The sequence below is a fragment of the Pelophylax lessonae genome, assembly GCF_965119305.1.
Source record: "Pelophylax lessonae genome assembly, chromosome: 6".
NCBI classification, from domain to species: Eukaryota; Metazoa; Chordata; class Amphibia; order Anura; family Ranidae; genus Pelophylax; species Pelophylax lessonae.
Genome location: NC_138773.1, coordinates 222,666,604 through 222,689,179, shown reverse-complemented (window position 1 = coordinate 222,689,179; position 22,576 = coordinate 222,666,604). Strand labels below are relative to the sequence as shown.

Here is a 22,576-nt window from a genome sequence, read left to right as displayed (position 1 = left end):
GGAAGCCTGTAGGAGCCGGGTCAGGGAAGGGAAGCCTGTAGGAGCCGGGTCAGGGAAGGGAAGCCTGTAGGAGTCGGGTCAGGGAAGGGAAGCCTGTAGGAGTCGGGTCAGGGAAGGGAAGCCTGTAGGAGTCGGGTCAGGGAAGGGAAGCCTGTAGGAGTCGGGTCAGGGAAGGGAAGCCTGTAGGAGTCGGGTCAGGGAAGGGAAGCCTGTAGGAGTGGAGGCAGGGTAGGGAAGCCTGAAGGAGTCGGGTAAGGATAGGGAAGGCTGTAGAAGCCGGGTCAGGATAGGGAAGGCTGTAGAAGCCGGGTCAGGATAGGGAAGGCTGTAGAAGCCGGGTCAGGGTAGGGAAGCCTGTAGGAGGCGGGTCAGGATAGGGAAGGCTGTAGAAGCTGGGTCAGGATAGGGAAGGCTGTAGAAGCCGGGTCAGGGTAGGGAAGCCTGTAGGAGCCGGGTCAGGGAAGGGAAGCCTGTAGGAGCCGGGTCAGGGAAGGGAAGCCTGTAGGAGTCGGGTCAGGGAAGGGAAGCCTGTAGGAGTCGGGTCAGGGAAGGGAAGCCTGTAGGAGTCGGGTCAGGGAAGGGAAGCCTGTAGGAGTGGAGGCAGGGTAGGGAAGCCTGAAGGAGTCGGGTCAGGATAGGGAAGGCTGTAGAAGCCGGGTCAGGATAGGGAAGGCTGTAGAAGCCGGGTCAGGATAGGGAAGGCTGTAGAAGCCGGGTCAGGGTAGGGAAGCCTGTAGGAGTGGAGGCAGGGTAGGGAAGCCTGAAGGAGTCGGGTCAGGATAGGGAAGGCTGTAGAAGCCGGGTCAGGGTAGGGAAGCCTGTAGGAGGCGGGTCAGGGTAGGGAAGCCTGTAGGAGACGGGTCAGGATAGGGAAGCCTGTAGGAGTCTGAGTCTGGCAGACAACAGAAAGGTTTGAGGTAGATGAGGAAATCAAACCCAGCTCTGTCTCCCATGGGGCGAGCACATCCTCCCTGCTCTGTCACCTTCCATACACAGACTCCCCACAGCCTGCACACACCATGTCCTCCTAGAAGCCCCTCCTCTCCTCCATCTCCCGCCATTTTTGAAGTCTCCGCCCGGACCTGAGTTGCTGTGCGCCTCGCCCGCCATGGCTTTACGTGTCCGATCCGGGAACCGTCCTCCGGAGAGCGGGGAGCCCGGCACAGAGCAACACATGGCTGAATGGAGCCGGACCCGAGCGGCACTGCGGGAGCTGGAGGGGAGACTGCACTGCTCTGTATGGTAGGAGATTCCCGGGGAGGTCCCGTGTGTGATCTGTTCCTCGGTGTATTGTCATAGGGAGGACATACACATCGCTGTGCTGTGTGTGTGTGTGTGCATTGGGGGGGATTCTGATTGGTTACTGCAGTCAGAGTGTACACGTGACTCCTCAGAGCGGACACTTCTTCCATACACCTCTATGAGGTCACCGGGGAGGGAGGAAAGAGCGCCTTACATCCATCACCTCCTGTCATCTCTGCTTACCGATTCGTCTACTTCAAGCAGGAAGTAAACACTCTGGTCAGGACTATATAACACACAACATGGGGGGGGGGTCAGGACTATATAACACACAACATGGGGGGGGGGTCAGGACTATATAACACACAACATGGGGGGGGGGGTCAGGACTATATAACACACAACATGGGGGGGGGGGGGTCAGGACTATATAACACACAACATGGGGGGGTCAGGACTATATAACACACAACATGGGGGGGGGGGGGTCAGGACTATATAACACACAACATGGGGGGGTCAGGACTATATAACACACAACATGGGGGGGTCAGGACTATATAACACACAACATGGGGGGTCAGGACTATATAACACACAACATGGGGGGGTCAGGACTATATAACACACAACATTGGGGGGGTCAGGACTATATAACACACAACATAGGGGGGGGGTCAGGACTATATAACACACAACATGGGGTGGGGGGGGGTCAGGACTATATAACACACAACATGGGGGGGGGGGGTCAGGACTATATAACACACAACATGGGGGGGGGGGTCAGGACTATATAACACACAACATGGGGGGGTCAGGACTATATAACACACAACATGGGGGGGTCAGGACTATATAACACACAACATGGGGGGGTCAGGACTATATAACACACAACATGGGGGGTCAGGACTATATAACACACAACATGGGGGGGGGGGTCAGGACTATATAACACACAACATGGGGGGTCAGGACTATATAACACACAACATGGGGGGGTCAGGACTATATAACACACAACATGGGGGGGTCAGGACTATATAACACACAACATGGGGGGGGGGGTCAGGACTATATAACACACAACATGGGGGGGGGGGTCAGGACTATATAACACACAACATGGGGGGGGGTCAGGACTATATAACACACAACATGGGGGGGGGGTCAGGACTATATAACACACAACATGGGGGGGGGGGGTCAGGACTATATAACACACAACATGGGGGGGTCAGGACTATATAACACACAACATGGGGGGGGGGGGTCAGGACTATATAACACACAACATGGGGGGGTCAGGACTATATAACACACAACATGGGGGGTCAGGACTATATAACACACAACATGGGGGGGTCAGGACTATATAACACACAACATGGGGGGGGTCAGGACTATATAACACACAACATAGGGGGGGGGTCAGGACTATATAACACACAACATGGGGTGGGGGGGGGTCAGGACTATATAACACACAACATGGGGGGGGGGGGTCAGGACTATATAACACACAACATGGGGGGGGGGTCAGGACTATATAACACACAACATGGGGGGGTCAGGACTATATAACACACAACATGGGGGGGTCAGGACTATATAACACACAACATGGGGGGGTCAGGACTATATAACACACAACATGGGGGGTCAGGACTATATAACACACAACATGGGGGGGGGGGTCAGGACTATATAACACACAACATGGGGGGTCAGGACTATATAACACACAACATGGGGGGTCAGGACTATATAACACACAACATGGGGGGGTCAGGACTATATAACACACAACATGGGGGGGTCAGGACTATATAACACACAACATGGGGGGGGGGGGTCAGGACTATATAACACACAACATGGGGGGGTCAGGACTATATAACACACAACATGGGGGGGGTCAGGACTATATAACACACAACATGGGGGGGGGTCAGGACTATATAACACACAACATGGGGGGGGGTCAGGACTATATAACACACAACATGGGGGGGGGGTCAGGACTATATAACACACAACATGGGGGGGGGTCAGGACTATATAACACACAACATGGGGGGGGGGGGTCAGGACTATATAACACACAACATGGGGGGGGGGGTCAGGACTATATAACACACAACATGGGGGGGGGTCAGGACTATATAACACACAACATGGGGGGGGGGTCAGGACTATATAACACACAACATGGGGGGGGGTCAGGACTATATAACACACAATATGGGGGGGGGGGTCAGGACTATATAACACACAACATGGGGGGGTCAGGACTATATAACACACAATATGGGGGGGGTCAGGACTATATAACACACAACATGGGGGGTCAGGACTATATAACACACAACATGGGGGGGGGGGGGGTCAGGACTATATAACACACATGGGGGGTCAGGACTATATAACACACAATATGGGGGGGGGGGGGGCAGGACTATATAACACACAACATGGGGGGTCAGGACTATATAACACACAACATGGGGGGGGGGTCAGGACTATATAACACACATGGGGGGTCAGGACTATATAACACACAATATGGGGGGGGGGGGTCAGGACTATATAACACACAACATGGGGGGTCAGGACTATATAACACACAACATGGGGGGGGGTCAGGACTATATAACACACATGGGGGGTCAGGACTATATAACACACAACATGGGGGGGGGGGGTCAGGACTATATAACACACATGGGGGGTCAGGACTATATAACACACAATATGGGGGGGGGGGGGGTCAGGACTATATAACACACAGCATGGGGGGGGGGAGTTGAAGGGCTTCTTCTGCTACTTTTTGTTTACATGTAGCAATCAGATTTTTTATTTTTTTTGCTAGAAAATTACCTAGAACCCCAAAAATCATATATATTTTAACGCAAATGTCCTAAAGAATAAATTGGTGGGTTTGTAATTTTTCAGGTCACACAGTATTTGCGCAGCTTTTTTTTAAACGCAACTTTGAGAAAAAATACACTTTTTTTGAATATTAATGCAAACAAGCGCAAAACATTATTCATTTTTGTAAAATGTAAAATATCATGATGACTTCACGGTAATACCTCTCACATGTGTGGGACTATCGATTTTTGCATGCGCGGGACCAACACACACCTGTACCTTTGCCTACAAGCACAGGGGGTCGGGACACTTACATTTTTTTTTTAGCACTATTGCTTCTAATTTTATTTATTTTTGACCAATTTTATTGCTGTCACAAGGAATGTAAACATGCTTTGTGACAGCAATAGGCATGTGACAGGTACTTTTTATGGAGGGATCTGGGGTCTATAGGACCACAAACACACCAAGATTTTTGCAAAATTGACGCTATTTTTTTGTTTATAGCGCATGATCAAAAAATCGCACAGGTGATCAAATACCACCAAAAGAAAGCTCTGTTTGTGGGGAAAAAAAGGACGTCAAATTTGTTTAGGTACAGCGTCGCTCGATCGCACAATTGTCCGTTAAAGTCACGCAGTGCCGAATCGCAAAATACCCCCTGGTCAGGAAGGGGGTAAAATTTTCCGGGGCTTAAGTGGTTAAAAGATTTGCCTTTTTTTTTTTTCCTTGAATTTCTCCTGAAAAGAAGCAGTGCACTTTCAGTCACGATTCTCGGCATAACATCATCTTTTACATTATAAAAAAAATATTGGGCTAACTTTACTGTTTAGTTATTTTTAAATTAATTAAAGTGTATTTTTTCCCAAAAAACTTCGAAAGACTTCTGTGCAAATACAGTGTGACATAAAAGATTGCAACGATTGCCATTTTATTCTCTAAGGTCTCTGGGAAAAAAAAAAACATAGATTAGGGATGCACCAAAATGAAAATTCTGGGCCGAAACCAAAAATGCAGGATGCCCTTTGGACGAAAACCGAAACCGAAAATGACTTTTTCCCCCCAAAAATTTTAAAATAGATAGAAGAGGGGCATACACCAAAAACAGGTAGCAACGTACACCTGTCGTTGCCACCCTGTCACAGTATATGTACTGTGATGGGTTGGCAAGAGGTTAATTTAATTACCAATGGTATTTGTATTATGCAGCATGAGGGGGTTAATGTATTGTCACTGCTGGTCACTCATCTATTAGTGACCGACCAGTGGCAGTTAATTAACCCCTTTGTGCTGCAGTAGTGCAACCAGTATCAGTGTTAATTAACACTGGTTGCACTAATGCAGCACAAAGGGGTTAATTAACTGCCACTGGTCGGTCACTAATGCATCATGCATCAGTGACCAGCAGTGACAATACATTAACCCCCTCATGCTGCATAATACTAATACCAATGGTAAGCTCGCCTCAGCGTCCCCCCCCCCCCCGCTGCCTCAGCGTCCCTCCCCATCCCAACGATTCAATCTCCTTACTGTCACTCTGCCGAGTGCTCCTCCGGTGTCCTTCATTCAAAAGAAGCGCCTCTGGCCGGCGGCCCGCCCCTGGTGATGTCACTACTACGATGTGTGTATGAATGAAGTGACACACCGGGCGGGAGGGCAGGCGAGCGGCCGCTAATAGATATAACTATGTGAGCCTTCACTTCACTGTCAGCGGGACTGTACATGAATGAACTGACCTGACATTGGGCGGGGGAGCGGCCGCTAATAACTATGTGAGCGCTTCACCTCCCTGTCAGCGGAGATACATGCCTGACAGGGAAGTGAAGGCTCACATAGTTACAGCTATTAGCGTCCACTCCCCCCCACCCGGTGTCAGGTCAGTTCATTCATACACACATCGTAGTAGTAGGGACGTCATTGAGAGGCGGGCTGCCGGCCAGAGGCGGCACTTTTAAAACCTGCGCTGCGCCCTCCTCCTTCCTCACGGTGGCCATTAGTTTCGGCATTGTTAACCCATTATCGGCCGAAATGGGATAGGCTCATTTTCGGCCGATAATTTCGGTGGCCGAAATTTCGGTGCATCCCTAATATATATGTTTGGGGGTTCTAAGTAATTTTCTAGCAAAAGCCACTCACCTCCACTTATTGCCCTACACTCTCATGGACCGGGCTAATGCGCTTGGATGTTCCAACGTCGTGTGGCCAAGTCCCGTACCGGAGGATCGGTCGGGTGAGCGGAGGTGTCTCCTGGGTTCTAGCTTCTCATTACTATTGTGCCGCGGCATCGGGACGAGAGTGCGCACCCCAATCCCCGCTTTTATTACATCTATTGATTTATGTGTTTTTAAAAAGGATTGTGTCATGTATGTGCATTTCTTGGATGATTAATTAGATTAAAGGTCTCATACGTTATTGCACTAGTGGGGCTCTTTTGTTTTTTACATGCTATGAGTGGAAGGAAGGCTAACTAGTCACCAGGGACCTTATATCAGCTACGTCCTGAGTGCAGAGTTGGAACATCCAAGCGCATTAGTCAATAAGTGGAGGTGAGTGGCTTGGCTGAGGGGTGTGGAGCACAGAGGTGGAGGACCTTTTGGGTGGTTCTTCATTTCAAGAGTCACTGGAATCTCACCGGATCATCATTTGATATTTTAATATTTATTGAAGAGTACAACAACAAAATGGGCTGCACAGCATACAAATCCATCAAAGCAAGGAGCTCTATTCATCCTATAATACATCATGGTATCATTAGTTCATTCCAACCCATTTCTTCTTTTATATTCTGCAACATCTTCACTGTGCTGCTTGAATAGCAGAGCCCAAAGAGCGAATGAAGTTCCAAACGCTAGGCTGACATTAAACAAGTTTTGGTTTTGAAGGGTCGTATTTTTTTGCTGTAAACATCGACCGAGCAAAAATTCTGGAGACAGGTCCTCTCACAATCCTCGTTACCGGTGACACCAACATGGCGAAATGAAGTGACCGGATCATCATTTATCGCTATTCTTTATAGACTGTTTTTGTATTAATTTGTTCTTTTCATTAGGTCTTTCACGGTGGAATTTGACTTTTTTATGCACTATTTTATGGCATTTGATTAGTTATACACATATCACTGTGCTCGATTTATCAATCTATTATGTGCGCGGCTAGTTGTTTATTTTGTTCACCATTTTTCACTAGTCATGGTGGTTGGTGTGTTCCTTTAATATCTCTCAGAAGAAGTAAACAAAGTACACACGGGTCAAATGCTGGGCAACATTGGCCGGTTCATTAAAAACTGTCCGCCATTGGGCTGTGTGTACGGCAGCCGGTCCGACAGAAGCCAGCCATTCGGCATGCGCAAAAACAAAAATGGCTCCTAACTTTTAGCTGGCTCCTAGATTTCAAGCACATTTATTTAGCCCTGGTCTAGAGGAATGCTTTAAGCTTTACCTATAGATCATGCTACCGTCAAAAATATTGCTAGCGTTGTTGTCCTTGTATGCCTGCTAATAACTAGAGCAACAACTAGATGCCAGTTTCTTGGTTCACTCTAAGCACAGTAAGGACAAATAAAAATTGATGGCGGAAAGCTTAGAGTATCCAATGTGTCTTGTCAAGTGGGCTGTCAAGAAGCTTAGCATTTTGGCAAACTTGTGCTTGCTTTGAAGAGATGAGAGAAAAGGTGTAAATCGGCTATACTAGCATAGCTAAAGAGAGGGATTATAGATGCAGCCATATTAGATCTTTATTTTGCAATATGACTTTTGATTTTATTTTGCTATGCATAGCTGTGGAATACCGCATCTGTGGTCTTTTTTTATGTACTATTTTTTTTGTTTTTTCCTACAGCTTGTTGATGTTGAAGCAGCCTGTATGCTTGGGAGGATGTGAACATGTGTTTTGTAGGTAAGTAAGTTTTTGTTATCATCTGACCTATAATAGGTAATTAAAAGTAAATATTTCTAGCCCTGAGAAAAAAAAAAACAATAGCAAAACCCCATAGTGTAACATAAAATACAATTTATTGAAAACTAGAAATGCATTCACATGTAGAACATATCATAAGGCCCCTTTCACACTAGTGCAACCTAAAAGTCGCGCAATATTTTGACACAATTTTGACTGGACTTGAAGCAATGCCTGTGTATTCTTGAGGGCTATGGACCTCAAAAATCAAAAGTTGGACCAAAGTAGTGCAGGAACTACTTCAAGGCGCACAGATATGACCGGTGCTCGTTGGAAATCATGGTGTATGTGTGAAAGGGGCCTTAAGGTGACTTGGGAGCAGCCAGAGAACCACCAGTCTTGGTCACCGGCTAGGGGTGAAGTGTGCTGAAGATGGAGGATGCCGCTGTCACTACCTTGAGATCAATGAAGAAACCAACTGGCTTTGAAATGCATCCCGTGTCTTGAACGAATTTGTCTACAGTGACGTCAGGGATTTTAGTCCTGGGTTGAACACTGATTGACGTTGCAGTGACAGCAGAGTTTAAGTGCACTGACTAACTCTCCTAAACCCTCATTTTCTAAATTAGGGTAGGTCATACTAGTTTAATGAGGTTCCATGCAATTTTTTTTTTTTTTTTTTTAATAATTTTTTGTTCAAGACTGCAAAAATGTATGTGCCAGTGAAAATTTACAATACTTTCCCATTTAAGGATAGTAATTCAAAATATTGAAGTTGGCCATTTGTGACTGGTTCTCTTTAATGAGTCATTGACCAGGAGTTATATGGGTCAGGAATTCCAACTTCAGCTCTGTGAATCACCAAGTAGTGAAGCAAGGACAAAGCTGCCAACCCCAAAGCTTGCACATTCAATAACAATTCAGCAATCATAGATGCCATATTTGACAAGTTTCCCTTGACAGCAGGACTTTCGAAGTTCCTATGTTGGTATAAGTAACACAAGCCAACCTCCTGAATATAGAGTAAAATGTATTTGAATCCGGTTATTTACAAGTGACAGAGCAATGCTTTGTTCAATTTAGCTACAGTATAACATCAATATTTCAGAGTGCAAAATATTAAATGTTTTGATTGGGTATTTTTGAGCTATGAACAACCCTTTTTTTTTTTTTTTTTTTTTTTTAGGACTTGTGTGGATAACAAAGTTGGAAATGAATGCCCCTTGTGCCACACACCAGCCTGGGTAAAAGATGTGCAGATCAACAGGCAACTCGATAATATTATTCAGCTATGTAGTAAGCTAAACAGCCTACTGGATAAAGGAAAACAAGATGGTGAGTTTTGTGTTAAATGTTTTTTTTAAAGTTACGAACATTGATATATTTTACACACACACTATATTGTCAAAAGTATTGGGACACCTGCCTTTACACCCACTTGAACTTTAATGGCATCCCAGTCTTAGTCCGTAGGGTTCAATATTGAGTTGGTCCACCCTTTGCAGCTATAACAGCTTTACCTTTTCTGGGAAGGCTGTCCACAAGGTTTTAGGAGTGAGTCTATGGAAATGTTTGACCATTCTTCCAGAAGCGCATTTGTGAGGTCAGGAATTGATGTCTTTATGGACCTTGCTTTGTGCAGTGATCCAAAACATTTGGTGGAGGGGGATTAGGGTGTAGGGTTGTTTTTCAGGGGTTGGACTTGGACTCTTAGTTCCAGACACTGACTCCCATTCACAGATCACTGTGCGGGAAGAAGATCCCCAACTTCCTCTCCCAGGAAGGGAGCGGATCGGGGATGTGGAGGGCAGGTCTGGAGCTTGTTATACATTACACCTGAATAAGGCTCCTTTCACACTAGTAGTCCAATTTGGTCTACCTGTCAGTTTTTCAGTCGGACCAAATTGGACCCTCCATTGTCAGCTATGAAGCAGGGGGTGTAAAAGGAAATGGGTCTTCTAAAAACAGACAGATAGGGATCAGTTCCCCTTTCATCTAGAGGATTGATTAGCAGTTGCGTGTACAGCCGTGGCCAAAAGTTTTGAGAATGACACAAATATTAATTTCTATTTCGTTCATTGACGGACACAGCTCCATTGGGTTATACTGCCCTTTGAAAGAGTAAGATACTAGGCAGGTAAAAGCTTGACTATGCCTATGGGCAGCCCTAGGGGGGTATACACCCACTGTCGGCTGTAGGCACTCTCAGGGGGGAAGAGTACTCTTTTTCCGTAGGCTACCAAGTGCAAGGAGCCCCGTCATAGATGTGGGCCATTCTCCTCGGCTCATAAGAGGCCTTGGTCAGTGCTGTTTTCCTGGTTAAAAGGAAACATGCAGAGAGAGAGATCTGGGAGCTGCTGCTGCCGCCAACTGCTATTGTGCCTGAATTACTGAGCACAAACATGCAGCAAAGTCAGAACTCCTGATTTGCCTGCTTGTTTGGAGTTATTCACCAAATATAAAAGCCTCTGGGTCAGCTTGACCAGCAGATAACTAGCATTTCTTTTCTATAAAAGGTCAGCAACAGCAGCGGTGCTGGTACTTAGACTATCTGCACAGTGCATGAACTCACATGCTTGGGTGATACAAACTTTTGTGCTTGTACACCTTTTTATTTTAAAAACAGAATCTTCTCGTTTGTTCATTGACAGATGCAGCTCTTTATTTTTCATGATTTGGTTATACTTCTGCCTTTAGGAATAGCGCCCTAGGTACAAAACATAAACATGCCTATTGGCAGGCCCTGCTGGTAACCAAACCCCTTTCAGTACAGGAGAGCCCGGATTTTTGCCCCACAAAGTCTGACAAGGTTGATATTCTGGCATCTTCAAATGCTGGTTTTAGATGTTACGGTCCTGCAGGCTGCAGTATACCATTCTCACCTTGGATTTTTGTATTCACTGTAGCATCCCCTCCCCCCTGGTTTCTTTTCTTTTTCGTTCATTGACAGACACAGCTCCTGATCTTCTTAACTATTGGGTTATACTGCCCCCTACAGGAGTAGAACACTAGGCAGAAAATTAGTCTGGCTACGCCTATGGGCAGTCCCAGGGGGTGTCCTCTCTTTCTCGGCTATAGGTATAGTTTTTTTATGCCTAGTCAGGAGTAAGGACCAAGTTCCTTGCTGGGATCTCTGGTCCTGGCAATTTTTTTTCTTTTTCTCCTGTTTTTTTCCTGCTAGATCTACAGTCAACTGCCAGACTGGGCGACGGTCTGGATTATCTAGATCCAGTGGTCACCCCAGTCTGGCCAGCATGCGCAAACCTCAGCTCTGTGCAGGGGCTTGCCTGCCAGTTAAACGCCTCTCGAGGTCGCATACAACTGGGTCTTGGTCCAAGTTGCAGCGTTCCTCCTGGCCGACAGCCCCCCACATTTCAATGGAGAGGAGGTTCTGTCTGGAGCGGTGCCTGCCTGGTTTCTGGTATAGTAAGTAGCTGTCTCCCCCCTGGAGGGTTTTAGGGTGGATGTGGGCCTCTCCTTTTGACAGGAAGTCCCCCGGGTTCCCCTCCTTCCCGTTAGGCAACCCCCTTCATCTGTCCCCCATCCTACCCCCAATCCCCCTCCGCTTATGCTGGGGCTATGTGGGTGGTCTGGCTCACTTTGGGTGGTGGGGGCAGGGCGTTATGCTGGAGATGGGGCACGGGGGTGTGCCGCCTGTGACCGGATGATCGAGGGGGGGGGGGGAGTTGTACTTGGTGGGGGCTCCTGCCTGGGCCTGTCTTTGAGGCCTAGGGATCCCGCCTGCATCCCTGGGAGCCTCGTGGAACCGCCATTTCCTTGTAGCCTGTGCGCTCAAAGCTGCCATTTTGTGGTGGTTTGCCATTAAAAATAGCAACAGCCATGACAGTGGAGCCCTCTGGGCGGCGATTTTGGCAGTGGAAGCCCCTCCTCATCCCCTGGTGCTGATTCCTGGATCTTTTCACTTCCTGCGCGCGTGGAGTGCAGATTATCCTGGTGGCTGCAGGTGCCTGTTTGTGCTGGGTGGTGAGTCTGGTGGGGTCCTTTCTCTCTCTGCTGTGGATTGCTTGGTGCTTTGTGCCTGGCGACCAGGTGATGCTACCAGCACAGTGGGGGTTGTCCCTTTTGCAGTGTGTTACACTTTTTGTAGAGTCCCCCTGGGACATGGAGTCTTTTGAGCACATCTCCCCACCTGATCCCCTCTCTGAAGCTGCAGGGGCCCTCCAGGTCCCAACCATCCATCGATGCACTGACGGCGGTCCTGGAGTCCTTTGTGTCTTGGGTGGAGGTGGCTTTAGGGGGATGGGCTAGCAAAAACATTATTATTATTATTATTATTATTATTATATATATATATATATATATATATATATAATATAATATATAATGTGTGTGTTGTATTGAAAACATAATCTCAATAAATTATTCTGATAGAGGACAAAATAGAGAAACATCCAACAGAAGAGACCTGTAATTTGTGTGGTAAATCAACCCAATTTAGATCTAATGAGGTGATTATTTTAGCAGCTTCTTAATGCAGCTATTTTATGCGATTGCCATACTGTCTCACATTCACTGTAATTAGTGTGTAAAGATTTGAGGTGGTCTCAGAATTATTTTAAGTTTGAAAAAAGAAAAGCAAAGGCTGGAAAATGATGCTACCAGCACAGTGGGGGTTGTCCCTTTTGCAGTGTGTTACACTTTTTGTAGAGTCCCCCTGGGACATGGAGTCTTTTGAGCACATCTCCCCACCTGATCCCCTCTCTGAAGCTGCAGGGGCCCTCCAGGTCCCAACCATCCATCGATGCACTGACGGCGGTCCTGGAGTCCTTTGTGTCTTGGGTGGAGGTGGCTTTAGGGGGATGGGCTAGCAAAAACATTATTATTATTATTATTATTATTATTATTATTATATATATATATATATATATATATATATATATATATATATATATAATATATAATGTGTGTGTTGTATTGAAAACATAATCTCAATAAATTATTCTGATAGAGGACAAAATAGAGAAACATCCAACAGAAGAGACCTGTAATTTGTGTGGTAAATCAACCCAATTTAGATCTAATGAGGTGATTATTTTAGCAGCTTCTTAATGCAGCTATTTTATGCGATTGCCATACTGTCTCACATTCACTGTAATTAGTGTGTAAAGATTTGAGGTGGTCTCAGAATTATTTTAAGTTTGAAAAAAGAAAAGCAAAGGCTGGAAAATACTACTTTGGGCTTACTTTCACTATAAAAGAGTTTGTACCTTGCCGCAGGGACCCCTGATCCAAGGGCGAGCTACAGCAGTAGCACTTGACTTTCAGTTGCATGTGACTCTCCCTCCCCTCCTTCCCCAGATACTGCAAAAAGTGTTTTGTTTTCTCTGTCTTTCATTGCTTAGATATATTGCTGAACTGTGCAGTAGGGAAGAGCGCAAAGAGAGTGCACTCTGTACTTGGTCAAAAAACAGCCTCGTGGACTTTTGGCCTAGTTTATACATTTTCTGAAATATGGGATACCCCAGAGTAAAGGGTCTCATCAGAATTTATTAACATATTTTGGAAGTTGACATTTACCTGTATAATGTTGTTGGGATAGGGCTCCCCAGGGCAGTGAAGCTTTTAGGTGCTTCCTGTCAAGCAATAAACTCACATTGAGAAGCTCATGATACCAGATTTACTTTATTCACTGAAGAGAGAAAAAAAAATTACGCATTTTCAATTATTCAACATCTACCTGCCCCGTCAGTGTTTCTTTAGCTGGGCTGTTACATCTGAGCAAAGGAGAGAAGGACTAAGGTCTGCCCAGTCATGTGACCACTGTCATTAGCTCACAAATGGGCGGGGATTTGAGTTGAACCATGTCTTTTATTTACTTCATACTTCACACCAGAGTTGAATACGGTGTGTGCCAATACTTGTATGCTACGTTGTGATTGGCTATCACAATTAATAACTAGCGCTCAGGAGTGGTTTTTGACAGCTCGGTCACTGTACTGGGAGTGCTTTCAGCACAGAAACCCCAGTAGCCTATGAACACCTATGGGAGGTGTGTGGGTGTTGAAGCCCACCCTCTTTTCCACTGCATATATATGCATTATGTGGGCAGCAAGAGGTTACAGAACATCAATGTACATGCACATTTGCCATTGTTTTGGCTCTAAAAATGGCAGTTATAAAAATATTTTGATCCTGCTAGAAATCCAGTAAGCTCCTAACTTCCTGTACTGGAATCCCCAGTAGTGTTGTCAGCCTTGTCTGAATTCTTCCCTGTTGGACGACAGAAAAACCCCCATTATATAGGGTGACCGACGGGAGTCTGATTGTCTCTGCCCCCCCCCCTCTCACCGCTTACCAGGTAATGTGCAAGGAACGTGATCCAGCGCAGCCATGCCACTTTGCCGCCATATATCTAAGTTATATGGTCAGCAAGTGGTTAAAAGTAAAAATTTCACATAAAATTACTAAAACTTCGCACCTGGTGTGTTTGTAGACAGAACAGCTGTAGGTAAAAGAAAACTATACTTCAATGATTAGTGTGCGTTCATGGCCACTGCATTGCCTCCACCAATTGTGACAAGTAGCACTGCGCTACTTTAACTGGTTATTGCATGTTTTTTTTTTTGGCTGTACCCGAAAAAATTTTATATCAATTTTTTTTAACACAAATAGAGCTTTCTTAAGTGTCGGTTCACACTATGGCGATCCGACTTCGGGGGCGACCTGTGAAGTTGTGTGCACCGCGGACAGACTTTACATAATGGAAGTCAATGCAAGTCACTCTGATGTCGCCCCGAAGTAGTACAGGAACTATTTTCTAAGTTGGAGCGACTTGAGTCGCTCCTATTAGAACGGTTCCCCTAGCACAGAATGGACCGTGACTTGTCAGGCTGACCAGTCGCCTGACAAGTCGCGGTAGTGTAAACTGGGACTTAGGGGGTATTTGATTACCACTTGGATTTTTATTGTATAAATGAAAAAAGCTAAATTTCTTTGGCAAAAATCCCAATAAGTGTACAGTTGTGCTCCTAAGTTTGCATACTCTGGCAGAATTTGATTTCTTGGCCGAGAACCTAAATATTACAAAAACTTTTCTTTCACTCATGGTTTAGTGTTTGGCTGAAGCCATTTATTATCAATCAACTGTTTACTCTTTTTAAATCATACGGACAACAGAAACTACCCAAATGACCCTGATCAAAAGTTTACATACCCTGGTAATTTTGGCCTGATGACATGCACACAAGTTGACACAAAGGGGTTTGAATGGCTAATCAAGGTAACCATTCTCACCCGTGATCTGTTTGCTTGTTAATAGTGTGTGTGTGTATAAAAGGTCAATGAGTTTCTGGACTCCTGACAGACCCTTGCATCTTTCATCCAGTGCTGCACTGACGTTTCTGGATTCATGGGGAAAGCAAAATAATTGTCAAAGGATCTGCAGGAAAAGGTAGTTGAACTGTATAAAACAGAAAAGGATATAAAAAGATAACCAAGGAATTGGAAATGCCAATCAGCAGTGTTCGAACTCTAATCAAGAAGTTGAAAATGAAACATGTGGTGTGGCTGTTTCAATATGCACAATAAGGAGGCACTTGAAGAAAGATGGGCTGCATGGTCGAGTCGCCAGAAGAAAGCCATTACTACGCAAATGCCCCGCTTACAATATGCCAAACAGCACAGAGAGACAAGCCTCAAACCTTCTGGCACAAAGTCATTTGGAGTGATGAGACCAAAATTTATTTTATGGCCACAACCATACACGCTACATTTGGAGAGGAGTCAACCAGGCCTATGATAAAAGGTATACCATTCCTACTGTGAAACACGGAGGTGGATCGCTGATGTTTTGAGGATGTGTGAGCTACAAAGGCACAGGAAATTTGGTCAGATGAATGCAGTAAATTGTAAAAAAAAATACTGGAGGAAAATTTGCATTCATCAGTCCGGAAGCTGTGCATGGGACGTACTTGGACATTCCAACATGACAATGATCCTAAACACAAGGCCAAGTCGACCTGTCATTGGCTACAGCAGAATAAAGTGAAGGTTCTAGAGTGGAAATCTCAGTCTCCTGACCTCAATATCATTGAGCCGCTCTGGGGAGATCTCAAACGTGCAGTTCATGCGAGACAGCCCAAGAATTTACAGGAACTGGAGGCTTTTTGCCAGGAAGGATGGGCAGCTTTACCATCTGAGAAGATAAAGAGCCTCATCCACAAATACCACAAAAGAATTCAAGCTGTCATTAATGTTAAAGGGGGCAATACACGATAATAACTGGGGTATGTAAACTTTTGATCAGGGTAGTTTCTGTTGTCATTCTAATTTAAAAAAAGTAAGAACAGTTCATTTGATAATAAATGGCTTCAGCCAAACACTAACCATGTGTGAAAGAAAAGTTTGTGTTATTTATATTCTCTGAAAAATGGCCAGGAAATCATAAATTCTGCCAGGGTATGTAAACTTATGAGCACAACTGTATATTATTAGTTCGCGTAAAAGTTATTTCTCTAGCGCTCATTGACAGACGTAGTCCTCGGTGATACACCACCTTCGGGTTATGTTGCCTCCACAGGAGCAGGACTAGACAGGAAATTAAAAAGCTCTGGCCACACCCCAGGGGCAGTCCCAGAGGGTATATGTGTGCAAAAAGCCAGGAGGCTTGGTTTGGGAGCCAACAATCTAATTGTATACATGTTTTAAAGATGTAATCTGTGGCATTCTGGGAATCTTATGGGTTAAGAATAAGCTACCTACCAGTCAGAAGCCACGGACATGTAGACTGCCTTCCTAATCAGATCTCCAGCTATCAGCAGGCCTCCCGAACGGCCATGCGGTCCGCCAGGGCCGGTACCGCCAACCACGCCATATCCCCATGCAGTGAGAGTGTTGTGTGCCCTGCAGCACACCGCTATTCAGTACGGGCCGCCGCCATTTTTTTTGCTGGATCGCACGAGCCGCCATTTTGGCGTAGCCTCGTGTCTCCAGCATGGGGGCGGCCATGTTTGAGGTGATCCAAACACCTCGTGGAGCTTGGGGGAGGCGCCGGAAGGCGTACAGAGGGGCGGAGCCGCCTCCTTTCTTCCTGGGCAGCCAGCCAAAAGACTTCCTGTTTGTTAAGACAGCGCTGTAACCTGTTGCAGTTAAACTCTGAGCATCAAGTGGTGAGCCTGGGGGTCTATCTCTCTCTCTCTCTCGATCGATAGGGATCCCTAGCAGGTAACACTAAGGGGCTTTTGTGGCGCTGGGGGTCGAAAAAAAAAAAAAAAAAGAAAAGTTTTATTTTTGAATTATATTATCCAGGAAGTAACTGGAGTTATCATGGACCCTGCCACACATATTCCCCCACCTGTTTCCCTCGAGGGGGCCACGGGACCCGCCGGTGCACAGAGTATAGAGTCATTTACAGCAATTTTGGAGTCTATGGTGGCTCGGGTGGAGGCGGCCTGTCAGGGACGGGGGTCAAGGAAGCGACCCCCGCCTACCCCTATACCATCTGACACCTCTGACTCAGATTCAGAGGTGGTCACGGCAGTTGCAGGTTCCTCTGCAAGGGCTGTTATCCCAGGTAAAGCCCCCCCAGACAGTGAGGAGGACGCTTCTTCTCCTGCTATTATTCAGGAAGAAGCATTGGTGGACGCACTAGTTGTGGCAGTGCAGGAAACCTTAAAACTTGAGGCTTTACCGGCAGAGGCAACTGAAACAGAGATTCCTTTTGGTACTAATAAGCCCATCAAGACGATGAAGGCTTTTCCTGTACCTAAATGTTTCGGTAATCAGATTAAAGGAGAATGGGAGCATTCTAAACGTACCTTTACTATTTCCAAGCGTATTGCTAGACGCTATCCGTTTGAGGAATCCATCATTAAGAAATGGACGGTACCACCAGTCGTGGATCCGCCTATTTCCAGGCTGAATAAAGCCACGGTTATTCCAGTGGAGGACACTTCGTCCTTTAAGGATCCGGTGGATCGAAAGATGGAAGCAGAGTCCCGCACCATCTTCTCTCTGATAGGGTCAGCTTTTAGACCAGTAATTGTTATTGGTCTAGTTTCCCAGACACTTACGGAATGGGCGAAAATGGTACGCCAAGATCTTAGGGGAAAAGATATTCCCCAGGAGACATCTGATTTGATGGAACAGATTATACAAGGGCTACAGTTTATCTGTGACGCAGCCTTGGACACTACTCCCTTATTAGGGCATGCATCTAAGACAGCGGTGATCCTCAGACGTGTGCTGTGGTTAAAATGCTGGTCAGCTGACCTAGGTTCCAAGAAGACCTTGACAAATCTCCCCTTTCAGGGGAATCGTCTATTTGGGGCCAACCTAGATGAAATCATTAAGGATGCCACTGGGGGCAAGAGCACTTTTTTGCCACAGGCTGCTAAAGCTAAGGGACCTCGCAACAAGCGAGGACCTTTCTTTACCGCCCATAAAGGGCGCCCGGCTGGTACTAGCGGGAAAGGCAAGACTCCTCCAGGAGGGTTCAAGAGGGGCTGGTCGGACAAGCAAAGGACCAACCCAGCCAAAGGGGTTGAGCAGAAGCTAGCCTTGAGCACCATCAAGGGTCAAGTTTCAGCATTAGCAATCTTCTTTCAGAAGCCTTTAGCTACCAAATCCTTGGTGCGGAATTTCATCCAGGGGGTGCGGCACCTGGCTCCTCCAGTCCGCGCGCCCTTACCGCCTTGGGATCTTAATTTGGTTTTGTCGGTTCTACAGAAACCTCCTTTTGAAAACATCAGGGAGATTCCCTTGCTTACTTTATCCCAGAAAGTGGCCTTCTTGGTGGCTATTACTTCTGCTCGCAGGGTGTCAGAACTGGCTGCATTATCATGCCAGTCCCCATACCTAGTGATTCATAGGGATAAGGTAGTACTTCATCCTAAGCCATCTTTTCTTCCTAAGGTGGTTTCAGATTTTCATCTGAATGAAGATATTGTACTACCTTCCTTGTGTCCTCAGCCCAAGCATCATCGGGAACATGCGTTGCATTCCTTAGATGTGGTTCGGGCAATCAGGGTATACCTGAAAGCTACGGAATCATTCCGTAAGACGGATTCACTTTTTGTGATCACGGATGGCCCCAGAAAGGGTTTGCCTGCATCTGCCGCGACCATTGCCATATGGATTAGACAAACGGTGGTACAGGCTTATTCTATTAAGGGTCAGAGTCCTCCGTTCCCTGTTAGGGCGCACTCCACTCGAGCGCTCAGTACTTCCTGGGCCTTTCGCCATCAGGCGTCATTGGTCCAGGTATGTAAGGCGGCCACCTGGTCGTCAGTACATACCTTTACAAAATTCTATAAAATTGATGTGACGGCATCGGCGGATGCCTCATTTGGCCGCAAGGTTTTGCAGGCCGCAATTTGAGGAGACCGGTGGTCTACCTCGAGGGTTTTTTTCTGTTTGAAAAAAAAAAAAAAAAAAAATTGTTTTCTCTTTTTTTGTTGAGTCTCATCATTAAGGATGAGCATTGTAAACTTCTAGTTGGCACCGGTTGGGCCTTCTAGATTGGGATTTGATTTCCATTTTCCCACCCCTCAGTTGTGATACTGCTCTGGGACGTCCCGAAGGTGGTGTATCACCGAGGACTACGTCTGTCAATGAGCGCTAGAGAAAAATGGATTTTTGTAAAATCTTACCGTAAAATCCTTTTCTCTTAGCTCATTGACAGACGTAGTCCCCGCCCCTCTGTTTTTTTGAGTTGGGTTAAAATCTCTAAAGACTGCTTTTTCACATAACTGATTTGCTGAGGCAGAGAGAGAGAGGATATACCCTCTGGGACTGCCCCTGGGGTGTGGCCAGAGCTTTTTAATTTCCTGTCTAGTCCTGCTCCTGTGGAGGCAACATAACCCGAAGGTGGTGTATCACCGAGGACTACGTCTGTCAATGAGCTAAGAGAAAAGGATTTTACGGTAAGATTTTACAAAAATCCATTTATTGTCTACAAACTATGTTAAATATACTGTGTATGCAATTTTTATTTTTTTAAACTGCTAATGGCGATCAGTAACTGAGACTGTGATAGCGTGGCGAGCAATCTGACACCGACTGCCACTCACATTATACAATACATTATCACTGTACTAATGACACTGGCTGGAAAGGGGTTAACATCTCGGGTAATTAACGGGTTAAATATGTGCCTAACAACAAGTGTTTTTTGTGAATTGTGTGCTGCTTTTTACTAAAGATCTTTGTTTCTTCTCCCTGCTTTGCAGGGACAATAACACAGAGAGATCATTCCCTTTGTGCAGAGCCCTGTGTTGATTGTCAGTGAGGCTCAATCCTGGGGTTTTACTGCCCCCCAATCTCACGTGTTAAAAAAACCTGAGTGCTTTCACAAACACAGTGTGAAAGAGTGAATAGAGTTAAAAAAAAAAAAGGCAGAACTGAGCCTGAACCACCAGATCTCAGAAGTTGATCAGGCACATCATTAGTGCAGTGGAATTTAGGTTTGCAGACTGGGTGTGTCACCTAAAACCTTGATATTACTTTGCTTTATGTTGATTCACATAAGGTATGACCAAGTATGCAATCAATAACTTTAGGCTCGGTTCACACTACGTCGCTCCGACTTAGGGGGCGACCTGTGAAGTCGCATGCAGCGCGATTCGGCATGACTTGCACAGACTTCATAAAATTAATGTCTATGCAAGTCGCTCCGAGGTCGCCCCGAAGTAGTACAGGACCCTTTTTCTAAGTCGGAGCGACTTGTGTCGCTCCTATTAGAACGGATCCTGTAGCAGTCAATGGTCCGCGACGGTGCAGGACTTGTCAGGCTGACCAAGTTGCCTGACAAGTCGTGCTAGTGTGAAGGGAGACTTAAACGTAACCACACTAAAGATAAATTACTAGTTACAGTGTAGTCTGTTTATATTGAAAATTATTATTCTTTGTACAAATATGATGCCTTTAGAAACCAATTTTTTTTTTTTTTTTTTTTTAAACTTAAAACTGTATGTGGTTTTTCAGCTATAATTATTGTGATGGCAGGCAGTGTCTAGATCAGCAGTACCTTTTTGTTAACTCATTTATTCACAAGGAGATAATTAATTTGAAGAATATGTAAATATGCTTTGATGGTAATTATTCCTTTGTTATCTCTTTATGTTCTTTTATCTTCTTTTTCACCGTCATATTTTTGTCATGGTTGTCGTATCATCTCTAAAACTGACTTAACTTGGTCATATCAAATCTTATTTGTGTAGCACCACCCCCGCAGGAGCTGCTGATTATGTTATTGGGTCTACACCCTGCCTAACAACCCTATAGAACTGGCTCGATCCCTCCTCAGGCACAACTGACCAGAATAGGACTGGACCTTCAAATGGATACACAGATTGGACTACAATACTTCAATATGCAACAGTGACTTATTACCTTCTTCAATGGTAGTCTTTCTGGGTGACACAATGGAACAGCACACAGGATTGTAATTAACCAAAGCTTAATTTACTGTATATCAAATTAAGCAAGTGAGATACAATGAAATACGGTTATTTTAAAGGGTTACTTAAATCGGCTTTAAAAAGATAAAAGAAATATCCCACACTACTCCCTCATTGATGCTAGACACAGTACAAGATAGATAGGCCTATCTGAGTCCCTTCCCCAAAGTCCTCTTCTTTCTTCTTCTTGAATCTTCGCTAGCAAGATAACTGCGCAGATATATTTGTAATCCGCATTAGGAATGAAGATCAAGAGAGAGAAAAAAGAGCAGTGAGCTGTTGGTTGTCACCACAGGGTATCTGTGTAGCTGAGCAATAACTTCTGTGAGAGAGATGGGCCTCTGGCGACTCCTTTACAGATATTATTGTTTGTCTATGAATCTCCTGAGAGAGTATGCTGATCTACCCCGGGGTTTATCACCTTCTGTTACACTATAGCTATCTGTGGATAACGTTACTTCTTTTGGTAGATAAAGTCAGGTTTGGGCAAGTGCCCTCTCACCAACAGGATTTTCCCTTAGAACTCTCCACGGCTGTCTTAGTCTCTGTTCTCTGTCCCCAGCCGCGCAAGGTGTTTGGGGTGGATGGCTCCGGTCTCTGCAAACAGCGATGGGACCTCTGGGAAGGGTCTCTTGCTTTGCATGGAACGTTTCAGCGTCGTCACTTCAGGCCCAGAGGCTTCGGCCTAGCATGCAGCATCAGCCCACAGCGCTGGCTTCCTGCTTGTCTCACTGTGTCTCTCCCAAGAGACTGAGCCTGGCTCCTCCCTTCCTTTATAAAGCTTCCCCCAGAAGGCTGTGCGGTGAAGCAGTGCATCCTGGTAGTCCAAGAGCACTATGGATGATGAAGTCTCTCAACTTCCTGAAAGGAAAATCACATCACAAGAAATTCCATAGTAGCTGCAGTGTGTCGTTTTGGCCACTAGATGGAGCCGAGTTCCTCTCAAATGTCAAACAATCATCTTTCAGGCATATTAAACACCGCTACACACTCCCCCCACTTAAGAAACTTTGGTCCCCAAAGAGGACAACAGCATGTACTCCAGTGCATATGTTGGCAGTACACAACAAAAACATTAACATATGCATAACAGGGAATTATCTTCCTTTTCATAAGCAGAATTCAAACTCAACAACTGCATATTA

General features: G+C 45.7%; 1 protein-coding gene across 1 annotated transcript in view; it reads left to right on the top strand.

Annotated features, from left to right (window-relative positions):
• Window positions 1-1,079: 1,079 nt before the first annotated feature.
• BARD1 (BRCA1 associated RING domain 1) overlaps window positions 1,080-22,576 on the top strand; it is a 141,784-nt gene continuing 120,287 nt past the window's right edge. The window contains exons 1-3 of the mRNA XM_082260583.1: window positions 1,080-1,242; window positions 7,957-8,013; window positions 9,200-9,348. Coding sequence (XP_082116709.1) covers window positions 1,109-1,242; window positions 7,957-8,013; window positions 9,200-9,348 — 340 coding nt within the window. The 5' untranslated portion in view covers window positions 1,080-1,108. The remainder of the gene's footprint in view (window positions 1,243-7,956; window positions 8,014-9,199; window positions 9,349-22,576) is intronic.